The sequence below is a fragment of the Boleophthalmus pectinirostris genome, unplaced genomic scaffold (genome assembly GCF_026225935.1).
Source record: "Boleophthalmus pectinirostris isolate CB_2022bp ecotype Guang Dong unplaced genomic scaffold, ASM2622593v1 HiC_scaffold_18, whole genome shotgun sequence".
Classification (NCBI taxonomy): Eukaryota; Metazoa; Chordata; class Actinopteri; order Gobiiformes; family Gobiidae; genus Boleophthalmus; species Boleophthalmus pectinirostris.
This window is the reverse complement of record NW_026571133.1, coordinates 23,495,651-23,511,032: the sequence shown is the minus strand read 5'-3', so window position 1 is coordinate 23,511,032 and position 15,382 is coordinate 23,495,651. Positions and strand designations below refer to the sequence as shown.

Genomic DNA, 15,382 nt, shown 5'->3' with positions numbered 1-15,382 from the left:
AAATGTGTAAAAATGAGAGTATGTGAACTCTAGTGGCCTCTATGGTATCAAGTACTATGTGACATCACACAGGACTGCCCTGATTACAGCCTGTTGTTTCTGTTTACAAAACCCTGGCTATGAGGGGGAGTTTGTCATGTGGATACCTGTCACACTGTTCCTTATACCCCCTAGCCCCGCCCCTCTCTCCTTTCACTCTCTTCTTTAGTCCTCCAGGTAACTCAGTTTATCAGATCTATTTGAAATGTGTTTGTGGGTGGAGTTTAGGGGTTTAGGCCCACTTTAAGGCAAATGTAAAGCATAGTTTTGTGTAGTGTGGTGGATACCTCTGCCACCACTCCATAGTGTCAGTATTATTTAATTTTCATTATTATTTACATGAAGTTAATTACACTACACATAATTTAATTCCATTATTTAGACTTATGTTCTAATTTGAGTGCACGCATTTTAGTTAATATAAGTCTAATTTACTTACACTTGTTGTTTTTGTTTTTTTGAGCACCGGGCGGAGGACCCTGGGAGAGACCATCAGAACTCAGCAAAGGGGGGGAGCACTATTTAGTTTGTTTTACTAAGTTAATTTGTTTAGTTTGTGTTAAGGTCACATTATTATCACTTATTATTTTCTGTATTATAATTATTAGCTTTTTTGTTTACTTTGATTAAGTTATTGGTTTAGTTAGTTAATTAGTGTAATTCCTCCCTCTTGTGTTTAGCTTTAGTTGGTCCTCAGGTATTTAAACACACCTGTTCCTTTGTCTGGTTGGGTTAGTTTTTTCTGTTCAGTTTGATTTTGAGTTACCCCAGTTGGGCCCAGCTTTTTTGTTAATAATTTGCCTAATTTGAGCCTTTGTTAAATTATATCTTTTTTGGCTTTATTAAATTTAAACTTATTTTTATACCTTGTCTTTGCCTTTCTGTTTGGTCCACCACAGTAGGTTTGATTTTCTATCTTCATTTCTCTCTCCCTCCTCTTTGTTTAGTCTATATTTTCAATGGTTCAATCAGCTCTTTGGTCTTCCTTTAAGTTTCCTGGTTCAAATGGTGAAAAAGCTACTGAAAATCTGTGAAGAAAAGTACAGTTACATAGCAAAACATCTACTCAGTTACAAGTACTACTGCGAAACTTGTACTTGAGTGAAAGTATAAAGTACACATATAAAAATCACTAACCATACAAGTGACTAGCATTTAAGGCTTTGTACATAAAACTTGAAGCTGACTTAAAGGTTGTATAGAGGATTTTCCAAGGAACGAGAAATCCAGCGACTGTCCTTTTTCAAATGTTGCGCATGCGTGAAACCACCCCCCCCCCCCCCCCCCCCCCCCCCCCCCCTACAGCTCCCTACGTAGAAACACCACCTCCCGCCTCCTCTTTACGCCAGAAACAGGTTTGTTTACAGCCGGTGCGCTGCACATGACTTGTAAACAACTAACTACAGTGTTGGTTAGGCAAGGCGGAGAAGTGAGGAGCGGGGGGAGCGGGTGTGCGGACATTTCGTGCGCGGACGAGAAGTGAGGAGCAGGGAGAAGAGCGGAGCAGGGAGCAGGGAGAGGAGAGAGGAGAGGAGAGGAGAGGAGAGAGGAGAGGGGAGCGGTGCGCGGAGATTCCGTGCCCGAAGAAGTGAGGAGAAGGGGGAAGAGCGGAACGGGCAGCGGGGACAGGAGCAGGAAAGGGGTGTAGAGAAGGTTGCGCGGAGATTCAGTGCGAATGAACTAGCTACAACACGCAGCAGCAAGCGGACTCTTTCTTTGCCTTGAAAATTACATTTTCAGACATAGGATATCGCTTTCTTGTCCTGAAAAACGTTTGACTAGCTCTTGGAAATAAAGTACATTTTCATAATAAGCAGAAGTGACCTGTCCAGGAGTAATTTGGCGACCAGTGCGTCAGTCTTTAGACCCTGCGTCTGCTTCAGTCGCGCCATCGCTGGAATGAATCTTCAAGAATCACCTTAGTTTGGCTTCGCTGCTTTTCCCCTTGTCTTCTTCTTTCAGCAATCTCAAAAACTGACTTACTTTTGCGGCTAACTGCTCCTGGATTCTTGTCTGCCATTGCAACAAACTTTGTGCGAACTGCGAGGAAGATATAGGTCAAAAAAAGCCGCTAAGAACTGTTGCGTTGGTGGAGTCTGTGCGGCTTGCGTCTGTGGACTGCGTGACAGGCGTACGTAAACCACGTACCGGCGGCGCGCAGGCAAGTCAGTTACGCTAGAAACGTAGGGAGATTGATTGACAGCCTGTCAGCTAACAGATAACGAGGCAGTGTCGTTATCTATTGGCAAATGTTTAGTTGGCCCCACCACGTCCAGAGTTGATGAATTTTTATTCTCTTTTTTTTGGTCATCATAATTACAAGGCTACTGCATCTCTATAATGCTATCATTGACAATTTGAAACAAAAACAAATCCTCCATACAACCTTTAAGTTTCTTTAATGCAGTCTTGTTATGGACTTTACGGCTGCTCATTTCCATGGAGATTTCATTGCTTTGCCTGAAATATTCAGCAGTATAGCATTAAATTTATTTATGTAACCTTAATTTTATTTTGGGTGTTTTAATTGCTCAAAAATACCTTGAAAAAACATGATTTCTTATTGTGAGATAGATAGATAGATCTGACCTGTAAACATGGCCTGGTTGTGCCACTGGCTTGTCTCCAAGGAGACAGACAAGTTTAATGCCATACTGAGGAACAATATAACATTGCCATTATCGCTCCCAGCAGAAAAGTTACATAGTACATCTTTAATACTACTAACAAATTTCTGCCCAAAAAATATCTGCATTAATATTAGAATTGCCAGTGTGTAAATGATCTTGCATTTTATTATCCTTACCACAATGAATGAATGTTAGATTAGCAAGATCTGTGCTTAAATTGTCTTTTAAGGGGTCACGGTGATGAATTTCAATTTGGCATGTGCCACAAATGAACCACAATCATCACCAAATTAATTTACCTCCTCCAAAACACATCACAGTATCATAATAACAATAACAAGAGCAGAGGTGGACAAGTGTGCAAAGACAAATTTGGCGTGTACAGGTTCATGCAAATGTGGCAGCAGCTGCACTTAGAGCACTTTGAATAAGTTTATTGATTTAAGGTAGATCTCTGTTCTGTGTTTGGGGTTAAGCCTCGCTTCCATGCAGCATTTAATTATCATTATGAACCATGATATGGCACTTACAGATCTTTAGAGATGGCAAAATGTGTTTTGTTATCAAAAACCCAATAAATATGGCTCTGAAAGATAAAATATTGTATTAACTTGGATTTCAGCCACAGGGAACCCACGCAACCCTTACATTCTCGAGGAAAATGATCATGTGACTGCCTTGATGCTTTGGAGTTTATGAAAAATAGTTGTTCAATTACATTACAAAATGGATAACTAAACAAATTAGACTGTAAGAAAGGGATTATGTAGTATTTTTTAAGTCAGCCTCATTTTTATATAGTCCATTTTGTGACATGTGCAGTTCTCAGCTCCAGTGTTGAATTACACTTGGTTCCATATCCAGAAATAATAGTCCTGGGGGTGTTACTAATCTGGCAAAGTTTCATGCTTGTACCATAAAAGCGAACTATTTTGGTCCTTAACAGCTCCACTATCTGTTCTACTGGCTCTTCGACCTCATCCATTTTGTGACAAACGCTGCCAACGTTAACATGAAGTTTACATCGCTCTTATTGCCGCGTTCTGTTTGGGTTTCCGGCAATGAGTGGAATTACCAAAATAAAAAAATAAAAAAATAGGATGTAGCACAAAATGTGAAAACAGGAAAATACCGCCTTGTAATCCACTTATTTCAGCAAAGTAACTGTAATCCAATTACCACTCATTGAGACAGTAACTGTAACCGAATACAGTTATTCATAATTTGTACTCTGATTACGTAACGGCAGTACATGTAATCTGTTACTCCCCAACACTGTATGTTACGTATATAAAACAATGAATGCTAGGCAAGGCAAGGCAAGTTTATTTGTATTGCACAATTCGTACACAAAGTAATTCAAAGTGCTTTACAGAATAAGAAATACATTAAAATCATAATAAAAACAAATCAAAACATAAATAATCATGAAGATTAAAATTAAAAAAGAGAGACATAAATTGGAGAGAAGAGTGAGGAATAAAAACCTTTCAGTTATATGCACAGTTAAACAGAAATGTTTTGAGTCTGGATTTAAACAGCATCACAGAAGAGTCTGTCTCACATGTTCAGGAAGACTGTTCCAGGTTTTAGCTGCATGAACCTGAAACGCTGACTCCCCTTGTTTAGTCCTGACTCTGGGCACCAGCAGGAGGCCGGTCCCTGAGCTCCTCAGAGTGTGAGATGGTTCATATGACACTAAAATGTCACAGATGGACTTTGGTGCTCGGCCATAGAGAGACTTGTACACAAGCAGAGCTGCTTTAAAGTCTATTCTCTGAGGCACAGGAAGCCAGTGCAGAGACCTGAGCACAGGACTTATGTGCTCGTACTTCCTAGTTCGAGTAAGGACCCGAGCTGCAGCGTTCTGGATGTTCTGCAGTGTCTCACAGCTCGTTTGGAGAGACCAGTGAGCAGACCATTACAGTAGTCTAACCTACTGATGACAAACACATGGATAAGTTTCTCAAAGTCTGCTTTAGACAGTAAACCTTTGATTTTTGCTATGTTTTTTAGATGGTAAAAGGCTGCAGATGTTATTGATTTGATGTGGCTGTTAAAGTTCAAGTCTGAGTCCATTATTACCCCTAGATTTCTTGCCTGATTTGAAGGTTTTTGAGAGAGAGACTGGAGGTGACTGCTGATACTATCCCTTTGTTTCTGTGGACCAAAAACTATGACTTCAGTCTTGTCAGAGTTTAGCTGGAGAAAGTTGTTTTGCATCCACACACTGATCTGTTGGATGCAGTGACCAAGTGACTCCACTGGTCCATAGTCTCCTGCTGCCAGAGAGACATAGATCTGAGTGTCATCTGCATAATTGTGGTAGGACACTTTATTGCTGCTTATTAACTGGCCTAATTGCAGCATGTAGAGATTGAACAACAGGGGGCCCAGGATTGACCCCTGAGGCACCCCACAGGTCAGGGCCATGTGATCTGAGACACAGTTTCCAATTTCAACAATACTTCCTGTCTTCTAGATAGGACTTGAACCAGTTTAGTACAGTACCAGAGATGCCCACCCAGTCCTCCAGTCTCTGTAAGAGGATCCCATGATCGACAGTGTCAAAAGCAGCACTCAGATCTAAGAGGATCAAGACTGAGACTTCGCCTGCATCAGTGTTCAGGCGGATGTCATTTGTCACCTTAATAAGAGCAGTCTCAGTGCTGTGGTGGGCTCTAAAACCTCCTAACCTAAACCTAAACCTAAACCTAAAACATCAAAGGAGTTGTTCATTTGGAGAAAGTTCGTAAGCTGTTGGTAAACAGCTTTTTCAAGGACTTTGCCAAAAAACGGCAGATTTGGGTCGGAAATTGTTCAGTACTGTGGCATCAAGACTGCTCTTCTTTAGGAGAGGCTTAATGACCGCAGTTTTCAATGCGTTTGGGAATGTTCCAGATTGAAGTGACATGTTAATTATGTGAGCAAGTGGTGAAAGTAAACTGTTGAGGACGGACTTTAGAAATCTAGTGGGTAACATGTCCAGGCAGCAAGTAGATGAACTCAGACTGGTAACGATTTCTAAAACAGTTTTGTCAGTTACAGGTGCAAAGTGACTCAGCTCTAAGTGTCTCTGTGGCTGCATGCTTGTTATTTGTGTTGTGGAATTGATGGCATTTTTGATGCCCTGAACTTTGTCATTAGTTTGACTTGCGCCATTTCCGCTCAGCCTTCAGGCTATCTTTAACCATTTTAACCTTTATCGGGGCGATGGCATCCAGAACATTCAAAACACTCAAAGTCACAGAGTTCAACACATCATCAACATTAGAACATGAGGCAATTTCAAAATGTATCATTTCCATGAACAGTGCACCTGTGTTATCATTTATGTGTCTTCTTCGAACAACTGTAGGAGCAGCCGGTGGTTTGGGAATAACAGACAGGTCAAAGAAGACACAGAAATGATCAGACAGAGCAACATCAACCACACTGACATTTGAAATATTTACACCCTTTGTAATAAGCAGGTCCAGAGTGTGCCCTCTGTTGTGAGTGGGCTCACTGACATGCTGAGTCAGTCCAAAAGTTTCAAGGACAACACTAAGCTCTTTGGCATTTTTGTCACACACACATGTACATTAAAATCACCTGTAATGACTAAACCATCAAAGTCTGTGCAAACAACTGAAAGCATCTCAGTAAAATCATCAATAAAACTTTGACAGTGCTGAGGAGGTTTGTATATGACTATGTAGAGTATGGACGGTGATTGTTTTAGCTCCATTTTGAAGGAAACATACTCAAATGATGAAAACACCCCAAATGACAACCTGTGTGTAACCAAATGATCTCTAAAAAATGCACACACTCCTCCACCCTTTTTATTTGCCCGTGTTTCAGATTCAAATTTGAAGTTGGGAGGGGTTGATTCCACTAGCACTGCATGACCTGTGTTTTTGTCAAGCCATGTTTCAGTTAAAAACATAAAGTCAAGATTAAAAGAAGAAATAAAATCATGAATTAGAAATGATTTGTTACATAAAGATCTGACATTGAGCACAGCAAATTTCTAAATGCTACACTATAGAACCTGTTCATAAGATGAATCATCTCCATATGACTGAGTCTGAGTACTGTGTGTGTCATTGAGGAAGAGATGGAGGTTTCATTATGACACGCTAACCCAGTCGAGGGAGTTGCCTTCAGGCATGTGTCACTGCACTGGCCTCTTATGTATGTTAAATATAATGGCATCATAGTAGGTACCGCCTACAGTAATAACATCCATTATTTCTGTGAGTTAAAACAAGTGTGTCCGTTTCTTTTAGCAAATAATCTATAGCATAAAAAATAAAGTATAATTTGTGTTAAAAACACAGTATGAACACACAGTTGGTCATTTTCTTGTCTATCACTTGCTGACTGGTTATTGTGATCTTCCACCATGTAAACACTTTATTCCTTTACATTATTCTGACAACCCTGGGGCCACTCTGCTGTGGGCTTGTTTTGAATCATGGAGCAATTTTCTGACCTTATCTGCAGCATCAGCCCATTTCCTGTGTGTCAGTATTATTTCCTGTCTCCATCCGACCCAATCACAGAGGTAAACAAAATGAATCCATATCTTCTTTCTCATTCTGTCTTCCAACAACTCCACTCCTTTGAACTTTGACTCTAACTTTGTTTCTGATTATATTGACCCCCCCCCCCCCCCCCATCAGTGTAGCACCGCCACTGTACCTACCTCTTTGTTCGAATAAATAAATGTAATGTGTTTCCTTTGCTTCCTTGGTTTTCCTTTCCTGCTCTCCATCTCATTGTGTCCAAGGAAAAGGAAAAACGGTGTGGTGAGAACAATGCGTACTTCCCTTTGTGTGGTTTAGACAAGGGTGCACTGCACATGACTTCACTGACGTAGCCTTATGCTCAGGTAAGATGAGTCACTCTCTCACCCTATACTATGTAAATCCACAGACAGCAACCATTGGTCTACTTGTCATACATACAATTTACTTCTGTTGTGACTCAGCACTAACTTCTCTTCAACTTGCGTCTGCCATTATTGCCATACAAATCCCTTTGTTACTAGAATATTATCTGGGCAATATCAAGCTTGCATAAACGTGAGAGGAAGACATTTTTTAAAGAACAATTACTTGAAATATTCATGATATTTTATAAGACTAATTATATTATAATAAAAATAACTTAAAGATAATGAAGATATTCAAACATTTCAGTATGTTTTATGGACAATATTGTACACCCAAATAATAACTAACCTGTTCAACAGCTAATTCGGTTTTGAAGCCATGTTGAGACTATATTACATTTATTTGTCATTTTCCAGCATTTTACTCATTAAAACAACTTTGAAATCAAATATCACAATGAAACCAAGATTCACACATGATGTTTCTGTTTAAATTATTTAAAATAACTCAACAACTCCAGAAATAAGATAGAGATCAGACTTTTGGTGCACATGGTATATACAGCCAATGTACTGTAGAAATGTAAATTCTATAAACAAGCCAATCTGTAGCAAGAGCTGTTTAGAGTAATGGGGCCCCTAAATCTGAAGTCTTGAAGAGCAGGTCTTATTGTGTGCCTCCCACCAGAAGCAGCTGGGTGGTAGCACAGGAAACACACTGGGTTACGGTGGCCCGTTGCCGCTCCTAACCCATAGTTCTCATCATTGTTCCACTGGTGTTTCTCCTGTGCCTCCCTCAGTCTGTCACGCTGTCTGTGTCCCTCTCTAACGTCTATCACCTCCTGTCGTGACCACCAGCCCATATCTGTGTCCCACACTAGCACTTTACTTGGAGATTAGCAAGTGTCTGACAAACAGGATGCTGAGATGTGATTGACATGTTAGGGAATGCACTGAGTGTGGAGCAGCTGTTGGCTTCTGGCTGTTTACAAAGATATTCTTCCCCAAGCCACAGTCTTCATTTGAATAAGGCACACACTGACATTTACATTGTCTGGAGTGCTATGCTTAAGCTTAAATGGCCCATATTACACAATTTTTTGATCTGTGTTATAATGTTGTTTCGTCATCACAAACACACTTGGACTCTTTCAAACAGAAAACACTTGGTTCCACCTTGTGATCTTATGTGGTAAAACAGGAAATTCTCCACTATGTTTTTAAACTCCTGGAATTGCCAAACTCTACTGAACAAAAGGTAAAGGGTAACCTGAAAACTTCATGACATCGCAAGGCTGAACAGAGCATTTTGATCTTGGAAAATATAGACAGACTAAAAACGCAGCATTACTCAACCTGTGTCAATGAAGCAAAACAACTCCCGGTATGTTTTTGAGCAGGTTATGCATTATGACATTGCTTAAAGCTCTCAAGAGTCAATTTTGTGCAATACAGGACCTTTAATTGTTAAACTGATCAACATTTTCTAGTTTCAAGTGGCATCACATAGCGTCTGTCTTTGATGGCCTACTAGTGCAACAGTTCTGAATACCCTCTATCATGTGCCAGTCTTTCTTTAGTCATTATACACTTGTTTAATATATTGCCAATGACACTATTATATTCTTCAGTCTTCTTGTTAATAAATAAATAAACAAATGCCCATATTACTCTATTACACTATTTTCTGATGTATGTTATAATGTTGCTTCCTCAGCAAAAACATACCTGGAGTTCTGTTTTGTTTCATTCATACATGTTTAACACACAGATCCTACAGGGTTAGTCTGTGTTCTTCTCACGGCAAACACTCAGTTCCACCTTGTGATGTCATGTGGTAATACAGTAAGTGCTCCACTGTGTTTTGAAACTCAGTACACTATCACAAGGTGGAACAGAGCATTCCGAGCTTAGACAAACTAATAATAGGCAAAATAATTACTCAAACATGTGTGAGTGAAACATAACACAACTCCGGGTATGTTTTTGCTGAGGATGCAACATTATAACACACATCAAAGGTAATAAAATTCTAACTGGCTTAAAGCTCATATGAGTTAATTTTGCGCAATATATCGCTTTCTGATATTATTCAAATGTAGATAACTGGGTCACTTTTCTTGCCTAGACAACGGCGTGACACTCCCCCCTAGTGGCACCATCACTGAACTGCCATTCTTTTGTTCATCGTAAATAACAATCACGGTCCGCTCCACTTGTCGTGAGAAGCTTTGGTCCAAAAACGCTACAGGGGATGATAACTGTTGTGTGAAGCGATTATATTCTGCACGTGTGAGTCCATTACTATACGGGCCGCTTGCTGTGCGCACTGAGCATCAAGACACCGTAGCCGCGTCTCACCGAACCGCCCCTCTCCTCCAGTACTTCGGACGCACTGTGACCCACTGTCTCCAACATGTCTGGCAGCAGGTACAGGAGCCGTGCGCCCCGAGCAGGTAAGTCTCATGTGCCTCACATCATCTGAAATATCCTTATTGTTTATAAACGGCCATGCTTCTGTCTGTGATGCTGGGACGTGGCCGGTGCTCTCTCTCGGTGAACCGCTGCTTTCTCTTGGAATGTGACTTTATGGCCCAGAAGATCCTGAGGTAGGCCACTTGCTTGGTTGCATGGGTTTGCATTGTACCCTTTCTTTCAGTTAGAAATTAGTAGCCTAATTTAATGTACACCTACACATTTCTAGAAATCGTATCGGCTAATGCATACCTACTGCATGTGATTGTGTAGGGCTATTTCTTTTTATTTTTTCATATGGACAGTATGTTCACTGTTATATCTTAACATAACACAGTTTATGAATACTTTACACTGTCCACTCCTCTTTTCTTTGTGCTAATTTGTAGAGTAATGTATGTATTGTAGTAATTTATCTATTCTCTAGCTATTTTTGTTTGATAATATAATTTTTTGTTAATCGAAGGATATGAATATTAGACTTTGTACTAGTGGGATGAATATTGATGTGTGTTAGGAATGGGATCTGGAATAAAACTATATTCAAAAGTCAAACAGACCTAAAAGATGTACATAAACTTAGCAATGGTAATTTGGGTTAAGTTTATAATCGAGGGAAAACCATGTCTGCATTTTTCTTGAATCTCATTTCTACTTCACATTTGTGGGCCTTTCTCTGTGTCATGTTGGATGGCAGTGCTCAGCCTGAGTCAGAATACAGACGCAGCAACAGTCTGGATTGGAGTATTTTTGTGAATTGTGTGTGGGTGCATCTTATCAGAGCATCACAAAGCACAATGTAAAAAAGAATTAGCATGAAATTGAATCTAATATCTCATTGTCACTGATTTATCCATCTTTAAATAGGACTAAAACAGCACATTCACTGGGATTTACATGCTTTTTCATTGATATTTAATTATTTCACATTTTATCATACATGCATTCTTACTCTTCTATCCAAACAGAGACTTACAACAGAGACAGATATAATATTTGAACTTTAAACTGTTTTCCAGTCCCTTGTCTGTCATACTGAAATATAAATACTTTACATTTTCTTCCTTTGATAAATGCACCATTAAGGGTTAAAACTAATGCAAATGTGTGTCTTCTAGGAAAAAGAGTATGTTGGGTTTGCTTCACTGCCCAATCAATTGCATAGAAAATCTGTCAAAAAAGGATTTGATTTCACACTCATGGTTGCAGGTAAAAACAACTTAAGTGGTTGTATAATGTATTGTTTTTTTCATGCTAAATTAATCAGTAACTACTCATTCAAAATAGTATTATCACATAATTTGGTCATAAAGTTTTGGTATGGCTTTTCCTAAGTTTGACATAACGGTTCCAAGATTGTTTCATTTTGGTTCTTTCTGACTTTTATTGAGACCTTAAGTGTTAAATTGTCTATATCTTGCTCATGTTTGTATTCTAGGTGAGTCTGGTCTTGGTAAATCCACTTTAGTAAACAGCTTGTTCCTGACTGATCTGCATAAGGACCGTAAACTCCTCAATGCAGAAGGTGAGTCACCCATCTCTTAAAGTGTCTAGTATGTGCAAAATAAATCAAGCTAACAAGGTGTTTCCTTTTATTAAGAGCGAATTAGTCAGACAGTGGAGATCACCAAGCACACAGTGGACATTGAAGAGAAGGGAGTGAAGCTCAAACTGACTATAGTGGACACGCCGGGATTTGGAGATGCAGTCAACAACACTGAATGGTAATAATAATTAATAATGCATTGGATTTATATGGCACCTTTCATGGCACCTAAAGCAAGGCTGAAAATGTGTCCCACTGCCAATTACTCACGCACATATTACATTCATACTAGACAGGGGGGTGAAGTGTCTTCCCTAAAGACACAACGACAGTTTCCACTAGAACCACTGCTGCCCCACTGTGGTACCTGGTATTCCCTACAGCCCTTTCGCAATAAATGTAGTTAACAGAGTTATCTGTTCTGCCCAAATATACTCTTTATTTTATTTGAAGAGAAAATTTCACATACAAAGGCATCAATAATATTAAAAAAAAAATCATTATTCATTCTCTGTAGCCACTACATCTTGGGAGTGACACAGACATGACTGCCAATTTTGTACCTACTGCTTCTGACCATCACACGCAGATACATTCATTTTCTGAGTAGCCAGTCCCTTCTACATTCCATTCAAATCCAGAAGGATCTGAAACCAGACTATAAGGACCTCAAACCTCCGTCATAACGGGACGGTCCAATCACTGCAAGTAATGTGTAGCATGGGTCTCTCAAATGTGGAAGACATCTCCTCTTGTATAATTCAGAATAAAATATATAACTTATTTGACCTCAGACAAGTACATATTTTGATTGTTGATGATTCTGTAGAAATCCGTTCTGTTTCCCAGTCCTATTGTTTTTTCCCTTTTTTAAACATAGGTTTAAGTTTGTTTGTTTTTACCAAAGTGGAGTCTGTGTTTCTGATTGATTAATTCACCTGTCAATCACAAGTGTGTGGTAAACACAGTTACGCACGCAGGAGGGTGGAGTGTTCTGCCTATACACACAAACACACTGCTACTGCAACTGCTACTGCCACCCCAACATCTAAGTCAAATGTATCTGCAAATCACTATGCTAGGTGGAAGATAAGTCATTTATGAACTCCTCTAACAAACCTGCTGAGACAGAGTTGACCTACTTTCCATAGCAAATAAATAAAACATCCATTGTGTTTCCCAGTTGGCAGCCAGTTACAGACTACATCAACCAGCAGTTTGAGCAGTACTTTAGAGATGAGAGCGGTCTCAACAGGAAGAATATCCAGGACAACAGGGTGCACTGCTGCCTCTACTTTATACCTCCTTTTGGACATGGGTAACACACTCCACTGTATAGTGAATTGATATTTGCTATTTACCATATATATTTGCTTAATGAAGTATAATTTTCCCTACAGGCTACGCCCCGTCGACATAGAGTTCATGAAGATACTAATGGATAAGGTTAATGTAGTCCCTCTCATCGCCAAAGCTGACTGTTTGACCCCCAGTGAGATAAAGAAGTTTAAAGATCGGGTAAATCCAGAATCATTATACTAGTTGGGTAATCTACTTTATCATTTGTCAAAAATATAGCAATCTGTAGTCATTTTAAATGATAAACTGTGTCACCCTACAGCATTATAATATGCAATTGCACCATTGGTTTATTGAATAAAAAGAGATACAGACATGAACTATTAACTAATAACATCTAGAAATTTCCTGAATGGTCTGAGCGGAACTGTTAGTTAATTGATAATTACAGTTAATGCTGACCTTGGCAGATTCATGCAGCAACAGTGGAGTTCTGGAGTGTAGAAGATTAGATGTGTATGCAATTTCAGTTCTTATTTTAGCAGCAAGTGACTATACAGATTAAACTTGCACTCTCTTATGGAGGCATTTGTGTAGCGCAGTGATTTATATTAATAAGAACGCGTGGCCTTTGCAGCTGAGAGAGGAAATAGATAAGTGTGGGATAAAGATCTACCAGTTCCCAGACTGCGACTCTGATGAGGACGAAGAGTTCAAACAGCAAGACAGAGAGCTGAAGGTGAGCCCTCTCCTAAATGTGTTTGCTCCCAGTGATGTACTTCAGACTTTATGAATATTACATTAAAAGGCTCTTGGTCTGTCATGGTGTAGGAGAGCACTCCATTTGCTGTGATTGGCAGCAACACAGTGGTGGAGGCCCGTGGTCAGAGAGTGAGAGGCCGGCTGTACCCGTGGGGGATTGTGGAGGGTAAGGGAAAGTGAAATCTCAAGTCTGTTACTATGGTGATTCTAACGGTTTCCTGTTTACAGTGGAGAACCCCGCCCACTGTGACTTTGTGAAGCTGAGGACCATGCTAATAAGAACTCACATGCACGACCTGAAGGACATAACCAACGACTGTCACTATGAAAACTACAGGGCGCAGTGCATTCAGACTATGGCAAGGTGAAAAAAAAAAAAAAAAGTGTGCATATTGTAATCACTTTAGATATTAAGTCTGTGAATATTATTAATTTTCATCAAAATAAACTGATGCTGCTTTTAAATAATTATTTAACCTGTGCTAACAATTTGAGATTTTTTAGCATTCACATCCTCTATTCTATTTCCTCTCTTTTTCAGTGTATCTATGTATGTGTGAGCTGGTTTTCTTTTTAATGATTTCTATAATTATGCAATTTGATTTAAAATGTCAAAATGTCATTATTAATCCATAGAGCTAATTTGTACTGTCGTTTATTGAAAAATAATTTCAACATTGTGCTGTAATTTTTGTATTGCCCTAAAATGACAATGTTTACAGTATTGTTGTGGATTGTTGTGTGCATTTTTCTTATGAGGTATGGTTTTTCTTTCTTACAGTAAAATGAATTCTGACAATAGAGTGGAGAGCCCCATTCCCATTTTGCCTCTGTCTACACCAGACGTAGAGACGGAGAAGCTTATCAAAAAGAAAGACGAAGAGGTAATTTACAACAATACCGCATTTAATAATCCCCCGGTGAACTGGGGTTTATGCAACATACAGTATAGAGAACAGGATGAGAAAGGATGACCCACATGTAATCTTATGTAAGCCGGCTCTTAAACCGACTCTTAAAACCAAGTCTTCTTCTTCTTCTTCTTCTGTGTTTATCTTGTGTTGACGCTGCAGTTGAAGAGGATGCAGCAGATGCTTCAGAAGATGCAACAGCAAATGCATGAGCAGGACCTGTGACTCATGTTAAACTATTACTATCTATTACATTGATATACACCATTTAATAATCACAAACTACAAATGTAACGTCTTCAAACCATTTCAGCATGCAAGACCTGTAGGAATGTCGTTTTTAAAGCAGTCATTAGCCAAGTGAGTAAAAGACAGGTGCACTTTGTTAGGAAACAGTAGATTTGTCCTGTAATAACCTGGATTATTATTATTATTTTTTTTTTTTTTTGCACTTTTATTTTTTAGCAGGCTACAATTCAACATGTGCTGGCTGAATGTGAATTATTTCCATTGCAAAAAGCTTTTAGTTTGAATTGCCTACCACAAACATCTAAGGACATTGATTTTCTTGTGTAGGCTGTATCTTTTTTGGCAAAATACACATAAACCAGGGTGAAAGCCACACAATGTTTTGTAATTTATTAATTTATTGTGCATATTTTAATAATAAATGTAGTGCATGTAATCCCGCTGGACATTTTATACAATGTTTAAGGGCATATTTGCAGTAAAGGATTTAAAAATAAAAAGTTGTGAGTTTGTACGCTTGGATAAAGAGTTGGAGTGTCTCCCGTCCAAATAAACAAAGTTTTCCTTTTTACTATGGTCGCTTAAGATA

General features: G+C 39.1%; 1 protein-coding gene across 1 annotated transcript; it reads left to right on the top strand.

The window, feature by feature from the left end:
• The first annotated feature begins 10,593 nt into the window (after positions 1–10,593).
• On the top strand, positions 10,594–15,229 carry septin5b (septin 5b). Its single transcript, XM_055154143.1, has 11 exons — positions 10,594–10,614; positions 11,145–11,235; positions 11,465–11,551; positions 11,627–11,750; positions 12,756–12,890; positions 12,973–13,090; positions 13,509–13,610; positions 13,703–13,799; positions 13,862–13,997; positions 14,415–14,517; positions 14,707–15,229. Exons 1-11 carry the CDS (start codon positions 10,594–10,596, stop codon positions 14,767–14,769), a joined length of 1,077 nt encoding a protein of 358 aa, XP_055010118.1. The 3' UTR covers positions 14,770–15,229.
• Positions 15,230–15,382: the final 153 nt, after the last annotated feature.